General features: G+C 30.9%; 1 protein-coding gene across 1 annotated transcript in view; it reads right to left on the bottom strand.

Annotated features, from left to right (window-relative positions):
* Positions 1-5,710: 5,710 nt before the first annotated feature.
* Positions 5,711-23,376, bottom strand: part of LOC143255925 (polycystin-2-like) — a 55,018-nt gene continuing 37,352 nt past the window's right edge. The window contains exons 7-16 of the mRNA XM_076512358.1: positions 20,862-20,927; positions 20,100-20,330; positions 19,410-19,531; positions 16,711-16,831; positions 15,763-15,861; positions 12,611-12,735; positions 11,677-11,889; positions 10,856-11,003; positions 8,591-8,698; positions 5,711-7,963 (exon numbers count right to left, since the gene is read on the bottom strand). Coding sequence (XP_076368473.1) covers positions 7,943-7,963; positions 8,591-8,698; positions 10,856-11,003; positions 11,677-11,889; positions 12,611-12,735; positions 15,763-15,861; positions 16,711-16,831; positions 19,410-19,531; positions 20,100-20,330; positions 20,862-20,927 — 1,254 coding nt within the window. The 3' untranslated portion in view covers positions 5,711-7,942. The remainder of the gene's footprint in view (positions 7,964-8,590; positions 8,699-10,855; positions 11,004-11,676; positions 11,890-12,610; positions 12,736-15,762; positions 15,862-16,710; positions 16,832-19,409; positions 19,532-20,099; positions 20,331-20,861; positions 20,928-23,376) is intronic.

Genomic DNA, 23,376 nt, shown 5'->3' with positions numbered 1-23,376 from the left:
TATGAGGGCTAATTTTTTTCTCACAGATGATGAAAAATGGTTTTGTGTGCTTTAAAATGCCGAATTATAGTAAAGCATACTGTAGCTGGTTGAGTGTTTTAAAAGGTATACTCTTTTTACACATACTTTCCCTGATCTTGTATGATGAAGTTGTTCTTGTTGAGGAAGAGATCACCAGTGATTTAAATAAGAAATTGGAATATACATAAGGAACAGGTCGTCAATTAAAATGAAAGTTAGAATGTTAAAAGCTGAAGAACAAACAGATTCTGGCTTCAATACTTTTGTCCAGAGAATTAGGTAAAGAATTATATTATACATTTAAGTTGTTTCTTAGATGCAGTGTTAAGTAGAGGAGAACCACTTCAGAAAATGAAAATAATATTAATAGATTAACAATATGAAATAGTGGTTTTAAAAAGATTGTTTTTGTAGGTTGTTTGAAAGAGGATGAGAATGGAGAAGCATTAACATGTCGGTGTTCTGTAAATATTTCAAACAGATGAATTACACTGCACAACAAAGTTTTTGCTTCTTGAACACTGTTGTGTGTTCCTTTTAGATTTTTGGCTGCTGATTACGAAAATTACATCCATATTTGCCCATTACGTACCGTTTCCTCGAAATCTTCAGTTTTGTCATGTTTTTTCTTATATTTGTGTCCAAAAATTTTCTTTTCTGTAAGAGACCCATGAACAATGTTTTGTGCAGTCTGGGCATGTACAGGCATGAAATCAGACCAGGTTGGAAGCTGTTCTGTGGAAGTATACATCCCAGGCATGCCTGGGCAGATCGGAGCCTGCTTGACACTGTCTCAGCAGGCTATAAAAGTGGCTTGCATACACAGATGCTGCTCATTGGATTAATATAGACCTTATAGTGTGTACGTATTGTTTCAGAATATAGCATTGCTTCAGTAGCACTGTAACAAGTAAGTTAGATGTTATAGACGTTTTACAGGACGATTGGTGTCGGTAAATATGTCTCGTCAATGTCGTAACAGCCGCGATACATTCTGCTATATTTGTGGCGAGTATACGCTTGTTCATCAGAGACGCTCAATGACTGCTCTTGTGAAGAAAGCATATCGTCTGTACTTCGGCTGTAAAATTGATGATCAAGACCAGGAATGGGTGCCTCACATTTGCTGTGCGACATGTGCTGTCTGTCTGAGAAATTGACTCAGAAGCACTCGAAAGACAATGCCGTTTGCTGTCCCGATGATATGGCGAGAACAGAAAGACCATGTGGCGGACTGTTACTACTGTTTGATTAATGTGTCTGTTTTCTCTGCCAAAAACAAGAAGTCAATTGAATACCCTAATCTGCCTTCAGCAATGAGACCCGTGCCACATGACGACAGTCTTCCAATTCCGAAACCACCAGAGGAATGGACCTTAGACAAACCAAATGAAGAAACTGCAATACAGGGAAATCGCAGTGACATTGATCCGAATTTTGAAAAGTGTTCCTCAGGCGATCCACATCTCATAACACAGTCAGAATTAAACGATCTAGTCATAGATTTGGGTCTGTCAAAAGCAAAAGCTGAATTGCTGGGTTCGAGACTGCATGAATGGTGTTTTCTGTCACCAGGTGCGAAAATTTTGGTTTTTCGAAGCCGCCAAGATGATATAACCAAATTTTCTGCACAGGTTGAGTCTCTGTTTCTGTGTTGACATCGAACGATTGTTCTCTGCTTTGGGTTGTGACCATGACCCGCAAGAGTGGCGTCTCTTTATTGATTCATCAGTGTTGAGCCTCAAAGCTGTTCTGTTACACAATGGCAACGTTCACCCTTCAATACCTGTTAGCTATGCAGCACACATGAAAGAAACCAACGAGAACATGGAAATGTTGCTGAAGCACATCCAGTACAGCAAGTACAACTGGCATATCTGTGGAGATCTGAAAGTCGTTGCTCTGTTAGTGGGACTGCAGTTCGGCTATACAAAGTACTGTTTTTTCATCTGTGAATGGGACAGTCGTGCCAAAGAGTCACATTATTATAGACAGAGCTGGCCACTCCGTAAAATGTTAGTTCCATGATAGAAAAATGTGGCGCATGAACCGCTTGTTGACCCAGCAAAGATTTTTTTGCTTCCTCTTCACATAAAATTGGGACTTATGAAAAATTTCGTGAAAGCAATGAACAACGAAGACGAAGGTTTCCGTTATTTAAGACACATGTTCCCAAGAATAACTGAGGCCAAGATAAAAAAGGGCATTTTTGTTGGCCCTCAGATCAGACATGTTATGAGTGACAAGCGGTTCGAAGATCTGTTAGTTGGGCCGGAAAAGATTACCTGGAAAGCCTTCAAAAACGTTGTAGACACTTTTCTTGGCAATTACAGAACCCCACATTACATTCAGTTGGTAGGCAAACTTCTAAAAGCATACAAAACAATAAAGTGCAACATGTCACTCAAGGTTCATTTCCTCCACTCACACTTGGGTTTCTTCCTCGCAAATCTCGGTGTTGTCAGTGACGAACACGGTGAAAGGTTTCACCAGGACATTGCTACAATGTAAAAACGACATCAGGGCAACTAGAATCCGTCAATGCTTGCTGACTGCTGTTGGACACTGCAACGTAATGCACCGTACATTGAATACAAACGAAAATCAGGAGGAAAACACTTTTAATTATGTTGAGCTTAATAGCGTATTAGAAACATAAACGCCATTAAATACGTTATTGCCGGTAAACAGTTAACTGCAAACTGATGGAGAGAATTATCTCCAACCGTCTCCTCCATTTTTGCGAATCGAATAACATCCTTCCAGAATTTCAAAATGCCTCCAGAAAAAATAGGCAAACAACAGATCACCTCACACGACTCACCGAATCAATCTACAAAGCTTTCAATAACAATCAAGTAACCATCGGGGTATTCCTAGATGTCAAAAAAGCATTCGACAGCGTATGGCATAATGCCATCAAATACAAACTAAATCACCTGCAAATAAATCCCACGATAGTTAAATGGATTTCAAATTTCTTAACCAATAGAACAGCACAAGTAAAAGTCAATAAAACTATATCCAAATCATTTAATATAACTGCAGAAGTGCCCCAAGGATCAGTCCTCTCTCCACTTCTATACATAATTTTCGTCAGTGACATACCTTTTCCAAATCTAACATACACACACAATTCACAATACGCAGACGACATCGCTATCTGGAGCACCTCCAGAAACCCAGTGATGGCCATGTCTCGCGTACAAGAATCACTAAATAACGTCTCAACATGGAGCAACAAGTGGAGAGTCGTGTTAAATCCAACGAAAACACAAGCAATCACCTTCTATAGGAAATTAAAGAAGCAAAGAAAAAATCTAGAAAAATAAAACTATCACTCGGAAACACAACCATTAACATGAGCAAAAACATCACATTCCTTGGCATCACTTTCGACACAAAACTAACATGGAAAAAACATATAAACAATATACACTCATCAATCAGAAAAAGGATTTCACATCTAATGACTATAACCGGTAAACAATCGAAATGCTCACCAAACACCATTATACAAATATACAAGGCTTACATCCGTCCATTAATAGAGTACGGATGTCAAGTAACATACAATATGTCAAACAACACACTCCAGAAAATCCAAGTTCAACAGAACAGAATATTAAAATCTGCATTCAGCCTACCATCATTCACGCCAACAAATTATATACATCAAATTAGCAATTTACCAACAATAAGAGATAGAATAACGGAAATATCACTTAAATATTTTCTAAAAGCAGAAAATAGAAACAAACTAACGGCATCACTACACAAATTATCCAGTGCACCAACAAAATACATTTCACCTTACAACATATTTCAAGAATCACAAATTACTCAACAAAGAATGTAAATAAATAAATCCATGTCATTAACATGTATTCCATTTTTTTCAGATACCGGGCACACGACAGGCAAAACTTTCGGCGCCTGTCCTGTGAAAGTGGGTTTTCTCGGGGCACTCCCGTTTCCCCACACAGCAAAAAACTTAGGCATTGGATTTCTAGATCCCAGGCAACTTTATTGCCAGACCCTGAATCGCGCCGTTTGATTTGATTTGAATTCTATTCATGAATTGTATTCATGTTCACATTTGCTTGACTTCTTCCTTTCGGAACAGGTCTCGGCCTTTCTTTCCGGTGCTGCCTTTGCCTCCACCCAAGACAACATTTAAAGAGACATCCTCCACCCAAAGAGTTAAAAATAATAATAATAATTAATTAAAAAAAACAACTTATTCCTAATAACAATTCACGAAAGGGGACGAAGAGGAACCACAACGTTCCTGAACACCCCAGTTGGAGAGAGAACTCTTCTGATTTCTCTCTCTCTAAACTAAACCCCTGCCACGTTAGTTTGAGTTTTGAACAGTTAACTGTCTACTTCTCAGAGTTCCTACGTGATGAAGCAAAACCAAAGCTATATTTGTGCATACACTTCAGTTACCTGTCACAATCAGCAAAAACTTTTCAGGAAGCAAAACCTTTAAAAAAATTGGTTGTGCAGTGTTATTGAATAGTTTCTCCAAATATACACAAAATGAAGAAGGGAAGATCTTTACTCAACAAGTTCTCAATTTTTTCATGAGAACATAGGAACGTACAAGATTTTTGAAAAGTGTGCAAAACTAAAAAGATAGTTTTTCGTGATAAAGCAGAAATATGTCAGAGCTTATTTTATTCTTCTTTCTCAAAACAAAAATAATTGATAAAGAATCAAATCCTCAAACACCATTGTTTCTCAAATAATGTAGAAAGCTATTACAAATGTCTGACATACTATTTAAGAAAAGAAAAGTTACTAATCTGTTAAACACTTTGGCAAACATACATTATTTTGTTTACAACACCGATAAGCTAAAGAAATAAATCATTTATATAATTCATCATTAAATAATTACAATTTCAGAAATAAATTATTCTGTTCTTCCTTTGTGTTTGGCTTCCCTTGTGTTCTTCTTTATTTCATATTATTAACGTTATTTTTAGCAACTATAAATTAATTTAAAATAATTTACATACTTATTCTTGACAGTCTGGTACACTGTTGCATATGCATAACTTGTGTAACGGCACACTATGAAATATATAAAATAAAATATATTACTTATATTCCATGCTTATGAATTTTACAGTTCCAAATTTATACTTATTTTACCAAATATATATACGTGTGCTCCAAACTGTATGTTTCTTTCTTTTTTTTTTGAATTTCGCACAAAGCTACTCGTGGGCTATCTGTGCTAGCCGTCCCTAATTTAGTAGTGTAAGACTAGAGGGAAGGCAGCTAGTCATCACCACCCACCGCCAACTCTTGGGCTACTCTTTTACCAACGAATAGTGGGATTGACCGTAACATTATAACGCCCCCACGGCTGAAAGGGCGAGCATGTTTGGCGCAACAGGGATGCGAACCCGCGACCCTCAGATTACGAGTCGCACCCTTAACACGCTTGGCCATGCCGGGCCCCTGTATGTTTCTATACAATAATATTCCACAATTTTAATCAACAATGAAGGTAATATGGATTATACTAACTTTGTTACAGTTTTTGCTTTGATTTGATTTTATAAAATTATTTGTTGATGTAATCATTTAAACTAAAATGTAGTTCCCTACCCATTATATTTGATTTTTTCCTGTCATTGACTTTCTTATAATAAAACGTTAAAACTTCAACCAATATTGCATGTGCACAAAAACCTTTATTCACACAAACAATTGAAAGAACCTGAATACATTCAGAAACGTACTATTATAAACTAGCACTACAAATTTTATAACAGTATTAGATAGTGTAAAAAAAATTATATTCTTATTAAAAAGCAAAGTAGCTCATTTTGTGGAAATACACCAGTATGTGAAATGTAATTTGCACTTATAAAAATGAATAATATGTGTAAAACGTGGAAACCACAAACCAAACTATTAACAATTCTCATACAGAAGAAAAGCAATTTGGAAAAGAAAAAATTATCCTAAAGTCCATCTTTATTTACTTTATAATTCTTAACGACTTAGAGTTACATTCCAAATCTTTACTAACTTTGTTTGAGATCAATCAAATCAACTATTACATGAAACATACTGAATACTTTTTTTGCAAGAGTTAAAAACAGAAAGATTTTAACCTTTTAAGTATTAAATAAATCACATTAGTTGTCATAATAATTACAAATCAAATGTTTTATTTTTATTCAATTATATTTGACAGAGTATATGTTTTCGCTATAAAAATATCAAACAATTTATAAACATGTACAGTATGGTGAAGGTTTATTAAATTTGAGTATTGTCATCAGTAGAATAATATTCTTGCATTTGTCCATATTTTGTTCTATTAATTATAGTTAAACTGTTATTACAAAACTTCTTATTGAAATAAACTTAGATTTATTGCATTTCAATTCAAAAATGAGATATTCCTTGCTAAATCACTCTTTACTAACTTGTTTAATAGTACTTTGACTACATTAGAAAAACATTTACTGATCTAGTAACAATTCACGTTGGTATACCTAGCATTTATTGTTTCAAAACATTTACAAAAGATTATTTTGAGCCTAAGAATGAAATAATGTTAATGGAGTTAAAAACTGTACAAGTTGAAACAGCTTCTAATTAACCATTTATTTCAGTTTCTTAAATATCAAAATAATAAAAGTACTTATTTCTAACACATTTTATAATGTGTGTTTGGAATTTTTTCACAACTCTATTATAGCTTATTTAATGTTTATTTTAATAAAAATAACAGCTTTATTTAACTGTGAAGTAATCACATGACTTGAAATTTGGACTATTTTTTTTTTCTCGTGTAACTTTATTATAATTGATTCTTATTCCTTGAATTAAACTCTTCAAGAATTACTTAAAGGTAAACAACTCTTATCTATTAACAATCCTTTATCAACAGTTTTCGGGCTAATATTTCATGTAAAGAAACACCAACGTGACTTAGGTGATCTCACTTTACACAATTATTATTTATATTGAATAAGGTATACAACATGTAACTACTGTATAACATAGTTATTATTTATATTGACTAAGGTATATGACATGTAACTACTAAATGTGGAGTATAATTATGAAACAATAAACAGAATTTAAATAAAACATTTAATTCTTTGGTTTTAAATCCTACAATTTTGACACTAACACAGTTTTTCATATTTTATCAATATGTAATACTTAGATATTTTTAGCATTCTCAAGAACAGAGTATCATAAATAATATCCCCATAATATTAAAAACTACTATATGATACTTTTAATCTGTACCTTTATAAACTATGCATTCAGTTTGTTTATTTTAGCACAAAACCACACAATAAGCTGTCTACACCCTGTCACAATTGGATCAAATCAAACTCTAGATTTCAGCATTGTAACCTGCATATTAACACACACACACACACACACACACATACATATATACACACACAGTTATAAAGGGTATTGTTCACTGAATGTAATACAAATAATGTATATTTCAAAAATGTAAGGTTTCCATTATTATTACATGTTTGTATTACTTATTTATTCACAAAGGAAAATAAACATAGTTTGAGAAAAATTTTTTTCATTTAATTCACAAAAGAGTTTAAAATTTTCATGAGAAAGAAATTAAGCTATTCATTTTAAACTAAAAGTTTTGCTTTAAAAACTGTTTTACTATTTCCTTATGGTTTAATTAGATGTAGTTTGTAACATCTCAACAAAACACTAGTTTCTAATACATCTGTATTCAAAACTGCAATAAGAGTTCATATTCTTGTGTTATTTCAGATATGATATACCATTGAAAAGTGAAACTAAGTCACACAAAAGGATCTCTGCTTATAACAAATGATTTGTTTCTATATCTGTGCAAAATAAAGTACAAGCTCCTAGTCCTCTTGGGCAGGTTGGGTTATTTGTTGTTGTTTCGAGCCTACATTCATGGAGAAAGAGCAGTAATTGAATAAATACTTTGGTTTAAAAAAATTATTTTGGGAAATAACTATATATGCTTAGCTTATTAAATAATAAATACTCATCTTAAGTTAGTTGTAATATGATATGACATAATCAAAATAAAAAACAGTACGACATAACACCTATTTAACAAAACACTAAATACAAGTACTCAAAGTTGCTCAGATATGTCATTTATCTATCAGTTTAAATTTTGAAAATATGCAAACCATTGGATGCACAAACTTAGTAATTTATTTAAGGTGAGAATAATCTATGCATTTAACTAATAAAAAAACACATGAAAATGACTTCATAATAGACCTATGATGATACTGTAAAAGCATTTATTGAAATAAAGAGAAATGCCTAAAATTTGACTTCTGCAAATAGAATATGAGTAGTTCATGAAGCAATTGTCATTGTAATTTCAGTCAAACAATTAGCTTGAAAAAGCTTCTTATTACAAAAAAACTACAGAGGTTAAACTTTAACACATTCAGTAGACTGACCTGATGAATTAAATGGTGATAAGATTTCTAAACATTATAATAATTAAACTTGATCACTTTTTGACCATCTAATGAAAATTAAATAATCTTACAGAATGCTGAGGTAAATTCATAGTGGTATCTGAATCCATGCGTTGTAGTTCTTCTTGAATTAATTTCTCAATTTCCTGTCGTTTTGTCTCTTCGTCCAGTCCCTCATTCTGATAAATTATGGTTTGTGAACATAATATTCCATTTTTTCATAATTTATGAAAAGAATGATGAATTTATAAACTCTCACAAAAATTAAAATCACAAATTTACTACTTATAGAGTATGCCACAGTTACTTTTGTATATATATAAATAGTTTTCACAAAATATATACTCAATAAAATCACATTTAGCAATAAATTCATTTTAAATAGTTATTTACATTTGTTTCAAACATCTGCATTATATTATATTTTTATTGGAGCAATAAAAAGTTAAATTTCGTTTACAAAAAGTTGTCTATTAGGAATTTGAACAGTTACTAGCTCAGTACATAGAGCTTAGTTTCGAGATGCTAGTGGAATGCTGAGACTTAATATTTATTTTCCTCCAACTGTAAAATTTCTTATTCCACTTTCTCAAAATTACTTGAAAGGCCAATACTGACATCAGATATGCTTCTTTTCTTTTTCAAATATTCAATAAATATTATTATTAGTTTTCTACTCAGTTCTGATTTAGTCCCTTTGCTCGTAAGTTACTTACCATCACTGTTAAATCTTTTAAATTCTTTCTCTGTCTCAACTGATGTATTTTCAATGTCCTGTTCTAGCAGTTAATTTGATTCCAGTTTTTACATGACAATCATCTATTCTTCAAATAAATTTCGACTTTACTGCTTTCCACTTTTAATCTACTTGCTCATACATTTAATGCCTCTTTTTATGTAATCTATAATAATAATCTCTCTCAAAACCTCAAACCTAAATCCTAGATAACTAAATTTTTAATGCTACCAGCTACATCAGGAAGAGTTACCTTTTCGTCTGAGCTCTGTAAATTTTTTTATGTTTTTAAGGCTTCACACTATTACTCAAAATTCATATTATTTAATTTCAAAGAACAGGAAATACTTTAATTCTTCAAGAAATGCTGAAACTATTCAAATAATGAGAATGCAAAAATTACAAGTTATATTGCATTACAGCTACATGCAAATTTTCTACAGCTAAAAAGGATATAATGGTTTACCCATTTCTACAAACATATCCCTTTGTAATTTATTCTTTATCCTTTCTGGAAAAACATTTAATGACTAGTATGGCACTTTGATTCTGAATGACCATTAAGTGACAAATGAACTAAACTTCCCAGGTCAGAGAAGTTTAACATTCAGATTAGCTGTTCCTAATTTTGAACTACTGGCCAGAGAAAAGGCAGTTAGTCAGGCCTAACTGTTACAAGGTCTTAGCTCGACTTTAAACCAAGCAATTTGTCTTATGATACATCGAAAATTCAACTTCTTCTTACATAGCTGCAATGCCACAAACACTGAACCCTTCAATCAGCTAACTATTTTGCCCAAAATTAATATCCAAAAAATGTTACCTTTTGAACAGAATCAAAGTGATAATAAGAAAATGTTTCTTGTTTTCACCCAACTCAAGGTAACTGACCTCTGTACCCACCACATCTACTGAATGTATGTGGGGTTGATCCATTGGACCAGCCTCATATTGCAGAAAAAATGTTGACTATAATTCTAAATTTGCTAAATTTATCTACGTAAAATATGGCAAGCTTTCAGTAAAAATGTACAAATCTGTTAAACACATTTAATGAAACATGTCTGTAAACTGACAATGTCAGTCTGATTCTAACAAGTCAGTGTATAAAGTGATGGATGTTCATGAGAAGAATAAGAATAGTTTGTTTTTCATCTTATAGTTTGTATATTACATTTGGATAACCACCTCTAGAACTTCCTGACTATATATTTAGTTTTATTTTCAGTATCCCTGCATACTTATTGTTTCCAATGTTTACTCTCTTCTACCATACACTAACACTAAATCAAAAATATCAGGTGAAATGAATAACTGATAACTTTGGCATCAAATACATAATACCACACTAAATGATGCTCTATGCTCTGCAAAACGTAATAGAATGATTGATTTACCTTCTACCCATGCACAAAAAGTTAAATTAGAAATTATCTTCATCTACTGCCTAACCTAGTGTTATTGATGAGTGGAGATTCTGCAAAACTGAACCATGACAAAGGAATGAATTAAACAAAAGAAGAGCAATCCTTCTAGGAATTTTTTCCCATCAATAATTGGTGCAGGAAATATTAATAATTCAATCATTCTCTCCATTTACCTCTGATATAGTGTCTAGAATTTTACTGATATTCTCTTGCCGTTTTGCTTTGACTTGTTCCATAGCATTCATTTTCATCAAGACAGCATCGACTTTTGACACAATACTTCCAATGGAATATTCCATTCGATCAACCTTTTGTGATAATCTTCAAAAAAATATTAACAGATTGTATGTAAATTTACCTTGTATAATTTTAAGCTATTTGAATGCTAAAATACTTAAATAAAATATGTAATGCAAAATGGATAAAGTATGTGATAATGCACAAAAGATTGCAATTTCTAGAAACACAGTGATAGAAGTTAAATAATATAATTCTTTTAAATAGAACTACATCTTCATAGTTCACTTTTTAATTCTTATATGTAATTATCCTTGATAATGACTTGTTTTTTGAAGAAGACTTAGAGAAAATTAGAATCATCTGAAAATGTTACATGGGCTTTATTCTCTTCATTCTGCTAGTGTGGGTCAGACGTAAGTTCCACAATGACAGTAAATCAAAATGTCATCTCCATACAAGCATGAACGAGCAAATGAAATCCACTGAACTTTCCATGATAAAATATATTTTTTCTCCTCTTTTTTGCTACATTATTTGTGATATTACTTCTATCATTTTGAAACTTTGGCATCACACTTAAGTTATTTCATTTGTTTATACAAATATACTCTGGATAAGGAGCATTAAGGTCGTATCTCAAAATATAGAACAATATAGTTTTTCAGAAAGAAAATTAAGAACTATCTTTACAAATACCGTGCCGATAAAACTCTATGGTCAAATTCTTCTGGAGACAAAAAGGAAATAAACATACGCATTGTATTCTTCAAGAGCAACGCCTCCTCTTCCTCCTGAGATCTCTGCAACAGTTTCCTGTTTAACATCTTCTATATCCTTATCAAGCAGATGTTTTTGACCTTCCAGATCTGTAAGCATCCGTCTCATTTCAGTGTCATCAAGTTCTCTATTACCATCCAGATCATACTTGGAAAACATCATCTCAACTTCAATATCAGTAAAATTTTGTCTGTAAAACAAAAGTATAATTGTTTTGTTTAATTCTTTTTTATTATTTGATTTAAAGAACTAGTTTACAAAAAGTACAGTTTATGATGTTCACCATAGGATTAAAAATAGCATTTAATTAAGTGTTTACTCTTAATATATAGACATTTTTAAAAATATATAACACTCTTTCCTTTTTAATTTTAGTACAAACATTGATAAACAGTAATATACATATTAGCATAAATATTCTTTGAAGAAGTAACTATAACAAACAATTAAACTCCTTACTGACCTTAGAGATTAACACATTTGAATTATTTATACAGACTTTAATTTCAACCTAAAAACATTCAATCTGAAGAAATCATATACAAATTTTAGAAAGCAACTAAATTATCCATTGTTAACATCATTTTAAAACCTCAAAATATCAATTTTATATTAACTTTGTGAAAATTGTTTTGCATTACAAGTTAAAACAAATAACATGGATTATTCATTATCATCTTCATACAACTGTTATAAAATTATAAGCAATTATATCATCCTTAACTTTGCAGTTTCTGCTCACACAAATAAAAATAAAGCAGTACTGGTTTTAAGATAATTTAGGGATTAATGGTATTTGAGTGATGATTTAAATATTTTTTATGCTTTTATATCAAGTAACTATGTTAAAGAGAATTTCTGAAAGTTCACAGTGATTTTATTCTTATAAAAAATATACATAACAAACATACCTCTTTAAGGTTTTACGAATTTCATCAAATGAATATTTTTTATCATCTTTGGCTTGTTTCATTGCATTTTGAATTTCAGAAATTTTATCTCGTTTTCCCAATTTACTAACCAAGTTTTTGTAGCTCTAAATAATAAAATAAAAAGAAGTCATGTTTTAAGAATAGATTAATAAACAAAAACAGAAAACATATATTTTCTGATCACATTAAAGGTTTTATAAGCTTATTTACCCTTTAGTTAGAATATTACGTTATTGTGGATTTATATTTTATTTTTTGACATTTTTAATAGAAATTTCAGAAAATTAGTTAAAGTGAGCTAGTAATAAATGTTTATTACAAAGTTAAACTGATTTAAAATGTGATAAAACTACTTTTTCATTTAAAAAAACCCAACAACTTTAATGATAGTTATTGTGATGAAGTTTAATGTCTTTTTACATTCAAAGCAGTACAATAAAAACATATATTGATTCATAGTCTAAGAATTTGGAATATTACAATTAGTTATAATATGCCCTGATGGTTAAGGTGCTTGACTGACAATCTGCAGGTTATGGGTTCATGATCTGAATCCCCATTCCACCAAACATGCTTGCCCTTTCAGCTGTGGAGATGTTATAATCTGATGGTCTATCACACTATTTATTGGTAAAAGAGTAGCTCAATAGTTAACAGTGTGCAGAGATGACTAGCTGCCTTCCTTCTAGTCTTTCATTGCTAAATTAGGAACAGCCAGTGCAGATAGCCCTCATGTATCTTTATGCAAAATCCAAAACAAACTTTTGAACTATTCTTACATAAAGTGTCTAAACCAATGTTTTCCAACAACTAGCCTATCACACCTAATTTACTGGTCCTTCTGGATTCACAAAAACAATCAAAAACTACATAATGTAAATCATAATTTTATTTGTTGTACTTGCATTTTAAACATCTGCAACAGTTTAGGGTAGCAGAAATCTGGTCCCTAGTATTGAAAGGATTGAAAACACTGATTTAAGCAACACATATTGCAAGACAATTTATATGTGGAATCCTTCAAACTTCTTTTAATAACTATATTTCTGAATATAGATCTTAAGTAAAACGTTTTAAGGCCATTTAAAACCTTTTTAAAAATTAACTTTATGTAATATTCAAACTTAATAAATATAACAGTGCAACATTACTAGAAAAGTTGATTATTAACAAATACAAGTTATCAAGCAATTTAAATTTACAAAATTAGATTATGATCTCAATGAAAATAGAGATGACAAATAAAAAAAAATGTCTTAGCTATTATGCTTTAACCATAAACATGACATAGAATAAAATAATTTTTGTTTAGATAAAATCAAGATAAATTTTCAAAATTTTAATGACTCTTTCTTTCACTTGGCATCCATTAATTCTATCATCAGCAGGTTGTACATAATCAGGTGCAGCTAGCTGGTGGAATATGTTTCCAAGACTTATTATTTTACTGAGCTTACATTTTGGTTAACGAATATAGTGGATACATGGAAGATAAAATAAGGAAATAGTGTCTCTCTTGGTTGATCTCAAACATGTCGGTAGATTAGAATTACCTTTGTAATTGTCTTGTTTAAATGTGCAAAAGAAAAAAAAATCTTAACTTGTTTTAGTACAGATTGGTTTGATCGAGCATTCACACTTAAGTAGCTGGCTGGAATGTAACCTCATATGCTTACATACATTTTGCGTGTGTTTTGAAAGAACTAAAAATATTATTATTTTATACCACAATTTTATGTTTCACTTTGTTGATTAAATTTTACTTAAATATTCTTACAAATAATTTATTTTCAATCTTTTGCTATTGTAAGAATCTTAGGCTTATCCCTCAGTTCTATTTTTATTGGTAAATACTGTGTAAGGATTTCTGTTCGTTCAGTAAACACTTTTAATTTTCACAAAATACCAAAGATGAAAATTAACACTGTATCAAATTTATTTATTTCTGTCAGTTTTAGCAATGATCACCTTTTTACAGCCATATGCTGTTACTGTACATTAAATTGAGCAAAATAATAATTCTTTTTCTAAGTTTTTATTTCAAAAAGTCATAAAATTTGCAACCAAACAAACACAGAAGCTTTCAAAGTGTTACTATGAGTTTATGATAAGCACTAGTAAAAACAAAAGAGGATGAATATTTCACACATACATATTTAGAAAAGAAATCAAAGATATGTTAATTTTTTTTAATGAATTTACAGTTAGAGTTAAGACTGTCGGTACATTAACATGTTGGCTTTCAAGCCTATTTTGCCAATACTTTCCAGGGTCCAACTACTCATTTTACAATTACTTTTTTTACAAAAAGTGTATACGTAGCCATCATGTCCCAGTCAATAAGTGGCCCTTCATAGAAAAATAGAGCATGATTCACTGACGGGTTGAGTAGAAACCAACATGTTAAAATACTAATTTGGCAAATTCTTAACCTAAATGTTACGAAAATGCATGTACAAATCCATTCATGTATATATAAATACAATAAGTTAATTAAAATCAGCTGCTTATTACTCAGTGTAATGTGTTCTCTTTTCTGCACGGGTTTTGCTTGCTTGACTGTACCTAGTGTTGATAAATTAAGCAAATCATTGTGTTTAGGCATTTTGTTTCACATGTTTATATAAAGAATCCATCATGCAAGCTTATTCGTGAAACTTACTAATATATTTAGTTGAAATATACATTACAGTTGAATGCAGATTACAAGTTTTTCAGGTTCTAGGACAGAATCAAATATGTAAAAATTTCAACTTATTTAAGAATTGCATGAAACTATACAAACTTCCCAATAAAGTGGCTTCAGATACTTGTGAAATGACAAAACTTCAGATTTGTAGCAGGGATAGTTTCAAATGTATTAAATGTAATTTAGATTAATAGGATATAATTTTCAATGCTTTAAACTAACTTAAATTATTGTTTGGAGTACAGATGAAGAATGCAACCTCAAGACAAAAGAGTGCCAGCCAATTAACAGAGTAAGAATACAATTTATTCAAACCAGTTCTTTTGTGGATTTATTATTGAAGTTATAAAAAAAATACACTTACATTTTCTTGAGGGCTTAATACATTTTGAAAATTTCTGAAACAGAAATGAAAAAAAAAAGACATGAAAGTTAATCTCACCTTTAAGAAATATTCTCCAATTTCAAACTCACTCTTTCGGTTGGCAATTTCTGACTTGACTTCAGCATATGTGTCATTTATGATGGCCAAGAACATATTCTAGGAAGATATACACTTCTCATTACATAGTTTTTGAATGGCATTTGTATCTATCAAGTCATAAACAACTTCAAAATTGTACAACACAAAACAAAGTAAAACTAAATTAATCACATTTATTGCTTTACTAATATCACACTTCTTTATGAACATATCATTGTTATTTAATAAATAAAATGTAGAAACTGAGTGGTAGGTACAATTATTGGGAAAATATATATATTATTTTTAATAAAAATATTTCTAGATATTACTACAAAGTGAGCTACACTTTGTTTTCTCTTCTTAAATGTAATAACTGTTAGAATCTTATTGAATTAGTCTAGAAATTTCTAAAGTTGAAAGGTTATAACTGCTAGATTACAAAAATTGCCACCATGAGATAATGAATAATGCAGTTAGAATGTTTTCTACAAAAAAAAGCATAAGTGATGACCACCTAGATGAAATAGAAAAATGTGAAAATAATAACAAAAATTATGTATTATTAACTATCTGTGAATTTAAAAACTACAAGGAATACAGTCAATAATTTGTTGTGGAAGCAAAATTTCCAGACCACACAGAATGCACATACCCAAATTTCTACTCCATAGATGACTATTCCACATACACAGGAAAGATAATTGCTGTTCCATAAGTTTCTGAATGATTATTAATATCCAGATAAATTGTTAAACAGATAAAATATTTAATATTATTAGAGTATCAAATATTCTCTAACATTCACAGGAATTATCAAACATTTGAAAATAAATTTTGTTTAAAAAATTCAATTAGAAATAAGTCGGAATTCTTTGTTTGAAAGATCTGTTTTATTAATATTGTTAATTTTGGTAATGTACTCACCATCAGAACAAAGAAAACAAAAAACACATAGCTGAGAAAATATATTGGACCAAGAAGCCTGTTGGCTGATTCAATTTCATTAAAGTCAAAATCACCTAGAATCACCCGTAGTAGAGTAAAACTGTGAAAAATAAAAAAAATTTAGCACATCACTTGTTTACAAAGTTACTTCATTCAAATCTTGATGTAACCATAAGACATAAATATTTATTAAATAATGATATGCAAGTTTGGAAAACTGTATATTATAGCATAACCTGTGAAATAATTTTAATGTTGAATGAACATAGAGGAATATTTCAGTAACTCCAGTCAAGTCAAATATACTTTAATTTTAATTGTCATGTGCCAATATTCCATAAAACAGAGATATAATTAGGAACTTTGAAAAACTCTTTAGAACAAGATATACTAATTTGTTTATGTAAATGTGTGCACAATATTTAAATCGTTAGTAATTTAATAGGACATTTCTACTCTATAAGTTTTTATCTCAGAACTCACAGCAATGAAAAATTCTAATGTTACACTAAACTCATTGCATTGAAATCATAACAATTAAAAGTTGATAGGCACATTTTCATCTATTCACATGATAATTTAGTGCACTTTCTAATTAAGTCCCAGAATTACATTACAATTTTATACAAAATGTTTGAATAATTTTATAATTTTGCAGTCAACTTGTTCATAAATGAAGTATAGATTCAAAATTATATTAAGTTTAATATCTAGATTTTCTTAAAAAAAAAGACATTTTTCACACTTCACAAATTACATTAAGCAGGACTAAAAATCTGCTGGTACTCTAATCTGTTTTTCATTCAACCTGCATGTGTCCTATTGTATTGTCAGAAAGCAACTACATCATGATTCACAGAATCAGAAAAATCATGAAATACTCTTCAATTGAACTAATTAATGACCTAACAGCATTAGTTCTTACTAGTGACAAAATCATAAGGAGAAGTTATTTAGCAAATTCGAGGTCAATCATTACTAAACCAATTGGGTAGTTACCTTATTGTTTGATTTGTATCATTAGTCAAGGATGATAAATATATCCAAATGATGCATTTTATTTGCTGATGTACTGTGATTGGTATCCACCCCTGTTATTGGAATGCAAAAGGAAAAAGACATTTAAGGTATGTATGCTTTCTTATAGCAAAGCCACATCAGACTATCTGCTGTGTCCAAAGAGAGGAACTGAACCCCTGATTTTAGCATAGTAAATCCATAGACTTACTACAGTCCCAGAAGGAGACATTTGAAATAAGTTTGCAATTATGAAAATTTTAAAGTATTTACTTGTTTAACATATAGTTGTTTCTTTAAAACCATTGAAACAATGGTTCTACACGTTTTTTTTAGTGAACTGTAATATCAGGCTATTGCATATAAAATGTTGGATTTTCATGTGCAAATCTGAAACTCAATTTTTTAGTGGCTGAAAGAGAAGAATTATCATAAATTTGTCAGAATAATATAGTATATTTTCTGGTTCATTTCTATCTCACTTTATTTTTATTATTTCATAAACTAAATCATATTTATATTGTTTTTTGTCACCATGGATAAAATTAATATTCATACAACTTTCTTGTACTAGTTCAGACTTGGTCACAATACAGCAACAGCAGCTTGTAATATCAATCATGCATTTGGTGACGGCACAGCTACTGAGGACACAGCACAACACTGTGATCCATTATTCATTCCTGACCAAGGAGCAACAATAACAGCAGAGAAATATTGTTTTGAACTTGAAATTATACATCAAAAGTTATCATGAAAACATTCAGCAATGGTCAATCACAGTGGAGTTATACTGCTTCATGACAATGCTCAACCTCGTATCTCGTGCATTACTCTTCAAAATCTAAATGAACTTCAGTATGAATCTTTACCTCATTTATCAGATCTTTCCCCTACAGATTATCACATCTTTAAACATTTAAACATTCTTTAAAGGAAAAAATATGCAAACCAAAGGTCAATTAAAAATGTCTTTAGAGACTTCATTGCATCAAAGGTATCATTGCATCCCAATGGTATTTATAAACTAGCAACTCATTAACAGAAGTGTATTGAATCTAAAGGAACTTATTTTAATTAAATAAATTAAACAACAAAAAAGATGTACTTGTTTCAAATGTTCTTTTAAAAATTTGACATTTCATAAGCAACAGCCTAATATAAATTACATTTAAGAACAATGTTCTTTCTCATTTTTCTTTATATACTGGACAGCTCCTCTGAGCATTACCTTTCTGCCAATAGGCTGTTTCAGTTTCCATAATTTTCAAAAATCATTCATCTTTAAAAATTGAATGTCACTTTTTTACAAGTAGCTGATGGAACCTGTACTTCTTCCTTACATGGTATTGTTAAACTTGAGGGCCTATGTCTTTCAAATGTAACTATTACCAACTGACTTAATTTGTGAGAGGCTTGTGGTTTAAATGTGCAGTATCTACCAGACTGCAGTGCAACTGTAAATGTGTACAGATTAGAAGGACACATAGCTTATCAGTAAAATCATTTGTTGTATGCATGTTAAGAGTACTGATAATTTTTTTGTTGAGAATTTCATTCCTGTATTAATTATGTCACATTTGAATGAAACTTGTTTATATTTCTATACCTCCAGTGAAGCCAAGTATAAAAAAAACAATTAAATTCAGTATTTAACTTACATTGCCTTCATGATGTTACTAAAGCCGTGAACTTGGGAGCCAAACAACAGGTAACCAAGTTGGGCATATGCAAAGAACACAATAAAAAACATAACAGAAAATCCTGCAATGTCCTTGGAACACTAAAAAAAAAAAAAAGACTTAAAACATATAATAACTGTGACTTATGAATTCTAGAATTAAAATTCACTTTATGATTTTTTTAAAAAAAAAGTCTTAATTGATTTATTAAGTGTTCAATACTGAAAAAAAACTATTAATCTGCAAATTTTGTGAATAAAGATTTTTGTTTCTTTTACAAAAAATATGTATATCCTGTACAAGATGAACAGTTAGTTCAAATATATTTAATCACGAGCAATCTCATAATTTATCCTGGTCAGATTCTGCTGCTATTGTGGATAATGTTATCCATTACTTGTCAGGAACTTAGATTTTAATTGAAAATACTACAAAAGCAACAGAAAAATTGTATCTAAAGTTTAAGTTGTCACAGCATTCTCTAAATATTTCTGCATTACTGATATTATAATGAAAGCTTGTAATTTCTATTAAATTTTATTTTTTAAGAAACACAAAAGTTAAGTGCATCATCACAGAATCATTTATAATTCTGCTCACATGCCACAAATTTTTCTTATTAACTCTCAATGAAAAAAAAAAAAACAGAAAAAGGAAAAAGAAACTAACCCTAGACAAAGTTGATGAAAGCTGTGTCATGGTTTTGTTGAAACTAATGTACTTGAAAATCTTTATCCATACAAAAAAGATGGCAAAAGCTACAGCATTGTTGAACTGTGTTTGCCAAAATCCAAGGAACTCAAAATCTGCAAAGTCATCTGGTTTGCTTAACAAATTTTCCAACACTGTGTCCACTGTGAGGGTTCGGTAAACACTGAAGGCTATACACACAATTGATACCTAATAATATTCAGAACAAGTATGTTTTTACCATAAAAATATATTCAATACTGTAAAATTTGAGCCTACATTAGAACCTAACTCTCATTTAAATTTAAAAGTAAATTTAAAATGTTTCTCTTTCTAATAGTTATATTAACAGGTATGTATTATAACATATTTACAATAAAATATCATTACTTAAAGATACAACTATACAATAATACTTTATATATAAAGGCTAGTCACAACTTAATAAATATATCTGTGTTTTAGTATAAACAAATATATGTACTGATGAGTGTTAAAGTTGCATCATTTGAAAAATAGTAAATTTCTCATCTGCAAAACATTATAATTGAGATATAACACTTTGTAGAATATTATTAAATTATTACAATACATAATTACATATTTATTTTATAGCTAAACAAAATATTTAATTTATAATAATTTCAAACAAAGTAGGTGCAGTGAAGAATGTTTGTTTGTTTTTCAAAGAAACATGAGTTTTGGAGGTTACAATTCATTATCTTCAGAAAACCTACTGACCACAATTACTATAATATCCAAAACATTCCAAATTGATTTGAAGTACTTCCACTTATTCTTGCTGATCTAAAAATAAGAGAAATGTTTAATAATCAGAGTTTATAACAGTACAATCTTATATTAGTTTCATGCTAAAGGATCAATAAATATTAGACTAGATAGAATAAAAGGAGGTTTGACATGTCTGTGTGTTACTTTAAAATCTAGCATAAATAATTTTTCAAGTAATTCATAGTTCATTAGCATTTTATAAACTTTATTTTTTAGTCTTTTACAAAAGGCTTTTATTTTAATCTTCATAATTTTTTTAAACTTCAAATATATCCTAGTTATTTCAAAACCAAAAACTAATATACATTATATTTTGATCATAAGCTTATTGGATCAGATTTTGTTTCTCAAATAGTTTTGAACTAAAGTTCATTATAAAATATTTTCTTGTTAGCTATGTCTAGTCAGAATATATTTTAATTGCTCTTGAATTATATATAATCTAAATACATCTTTCTAGATGTATTTTACAATTTTAACCCAACTTACACATTTTGTGAAATAATTTAACAGTGTCTTTCTAAAGAAAGAATAAAACTCAGTGAAGTAGAAATAATAACCAATTAATTTATAAGAAGCAATTATATATTGTACAGTATTTCTACCCTTTCTTTTTGTCAGTAGTGGAATTAATTACTCATACTTAGTTCCTAATGCTACTCTCTCATTTTTAGTTTTCTGGGGAGCATAACACTGATATTTTAGTTAAAACACTGTTGCATGCTATTTACACCAGCTTTTGTCCTCCAATAGTTAAAGAATTAACTCGCAACAATAAATCACACCTTCTTCCCTTGTAGTAGTTTTCCAACTTGAACTGGACATATTAAATGCAACCTTTAAATTAATCAACAAGCCAGAGATACACTGCTGGCCAGGGGTGTAGATTCTGGGGGGTTGGGGGATACATCACCCGTCATTTTAGGTGGTGGGTATGGTGCATACAATCATCCCTCCCCCTACAGTTTAGTCTGTTGAATTATTTTATTGCATCACAGGCCTACAAATTGTGTGTTTGTTCTTGTGATTCTCGTGTTCTTACCAATCGAATTACATAATTAGGCCTGATGTAGGCTTTTTCAGTAGCCGAAATGTACATCTTTAATATAGGCGTGCTTCTAAGCTTTTCGATCTAAGTGATAGTTCGTAAGTATCAGTCAGTAGGCCTAAGTATACATGCAAGTATCGTGGCAACATGATTACTCTGTGACTGCATGTTTACAACTTTCAGGTTCACGTAATCAGAGATTACCAATTTGCAAATTGAAGAGTTCACGTATATACGTGGTTACAAAAATCACCTTCCCCTCAACCCCCATCGGGTGTAAAAAAATCTATGGCCCTGTTGCTGGCCAAAATCTTAAAGCCAATAAACATAAAGAAAATAATATACATTTTGCGTTGTTAGACTCAACCACACATTTGGGTGGGACTTCGAAAATAAGAAAAGGTTAAATAAAAATAAAAAACTTTTTCAGCATATAATAGGGAAAATGTGAACACTATGAAATTAGCCTAAATACTAGCTAGTCAAAAGTTTAAAACCATACTGAAACAAAGCGTTAATCGGTAAACACGTAACGAAATTTGTGTTCAAGCATTAGCGTTGTCAACATCTCCCGTGTGACATTGAGTAAAAACATGGTAAAGGCTAAAAAGTTGACAGAGTTTGAACATGGAAGAATAGTTGAGCTGCAAAAGCAAGGTCTCTCTCAACGTGCCATCGCTGGTGAGATTAGGCGTTGTAAACCTGCTGTTACAATTTCTTAAAAGACCATGACGGATACGGAACGAGAATTTCAAGTGGTCGGCCCAAGAAAATTTCGCCGGCGTTGAGTAGAAGGATTCGAAGGTTTGTCCGGCAAGACACCAGCCGATTGTCAAATCAGATTAAGGCCCTTACGGACGCAGAATGCAGCTCAAAAACAATAAGACGGCATCTTCGAGAAAAAGACTTTAAAAACCGTAAACGTCTTCAAATGTCACGCCTCCTCACAGATCACAAAACAGCTCGATTAAACTTTGCTGAGAAGCACCAAACATGGGACATAGAAAAGTGCAAGAAGATTTTGTTCTCCGATGAAAAAAATTAACCTGGATGGTCCAGATGGCTTCCAACATTACTGGCACGACAAGGGTATTCCACTGGAGACATTTTCTGCACGACACAGTGGAGGAGGTTCCATTGTGATCTGGGATGCTTTCTCCTTCCATAGAACAATGGAGCTTCAGGTTATACAGGAGCGTCAAACAGCAGCTGGCTACACTGGCATGTTGGAGAGAGCATCCTTAATGACTGATGGCCCTTGCTTGTGTGTAAATGAGTGGATCTTTCAGCAGAACAATGCTGCAATGTACAATGCCCGCAGAACAAAGGACTTTTTATGGTGAATAACGTGATTCTTTTGGACCATCCAGCATGTTTGCTCGAATTGAGGGCCCGACATAGCCAAGCGCGTTAAGG

Source organism: Tachypleus tridentatus, chromosome 7, assembly GCF_004210375.1.
Source record: "Tachypleus tridentatus isolate NWPU-2018 chromosome 7, ASM421037v1, whole genome shotgun sequence".
NCBI classification, from domain to species: domain Eukaryota; kingdom Metazoa; phylum Arthropoda; class Merostomata; order Xiphosura; family Limulidae; genus Tachypleus; species Tachypleus tridentatus.
The sequence above is the reverse complement of the archived record's forward strand: the minus strand, read 5'-3'. Positions and strand labels throughout refer to the sequence as shown.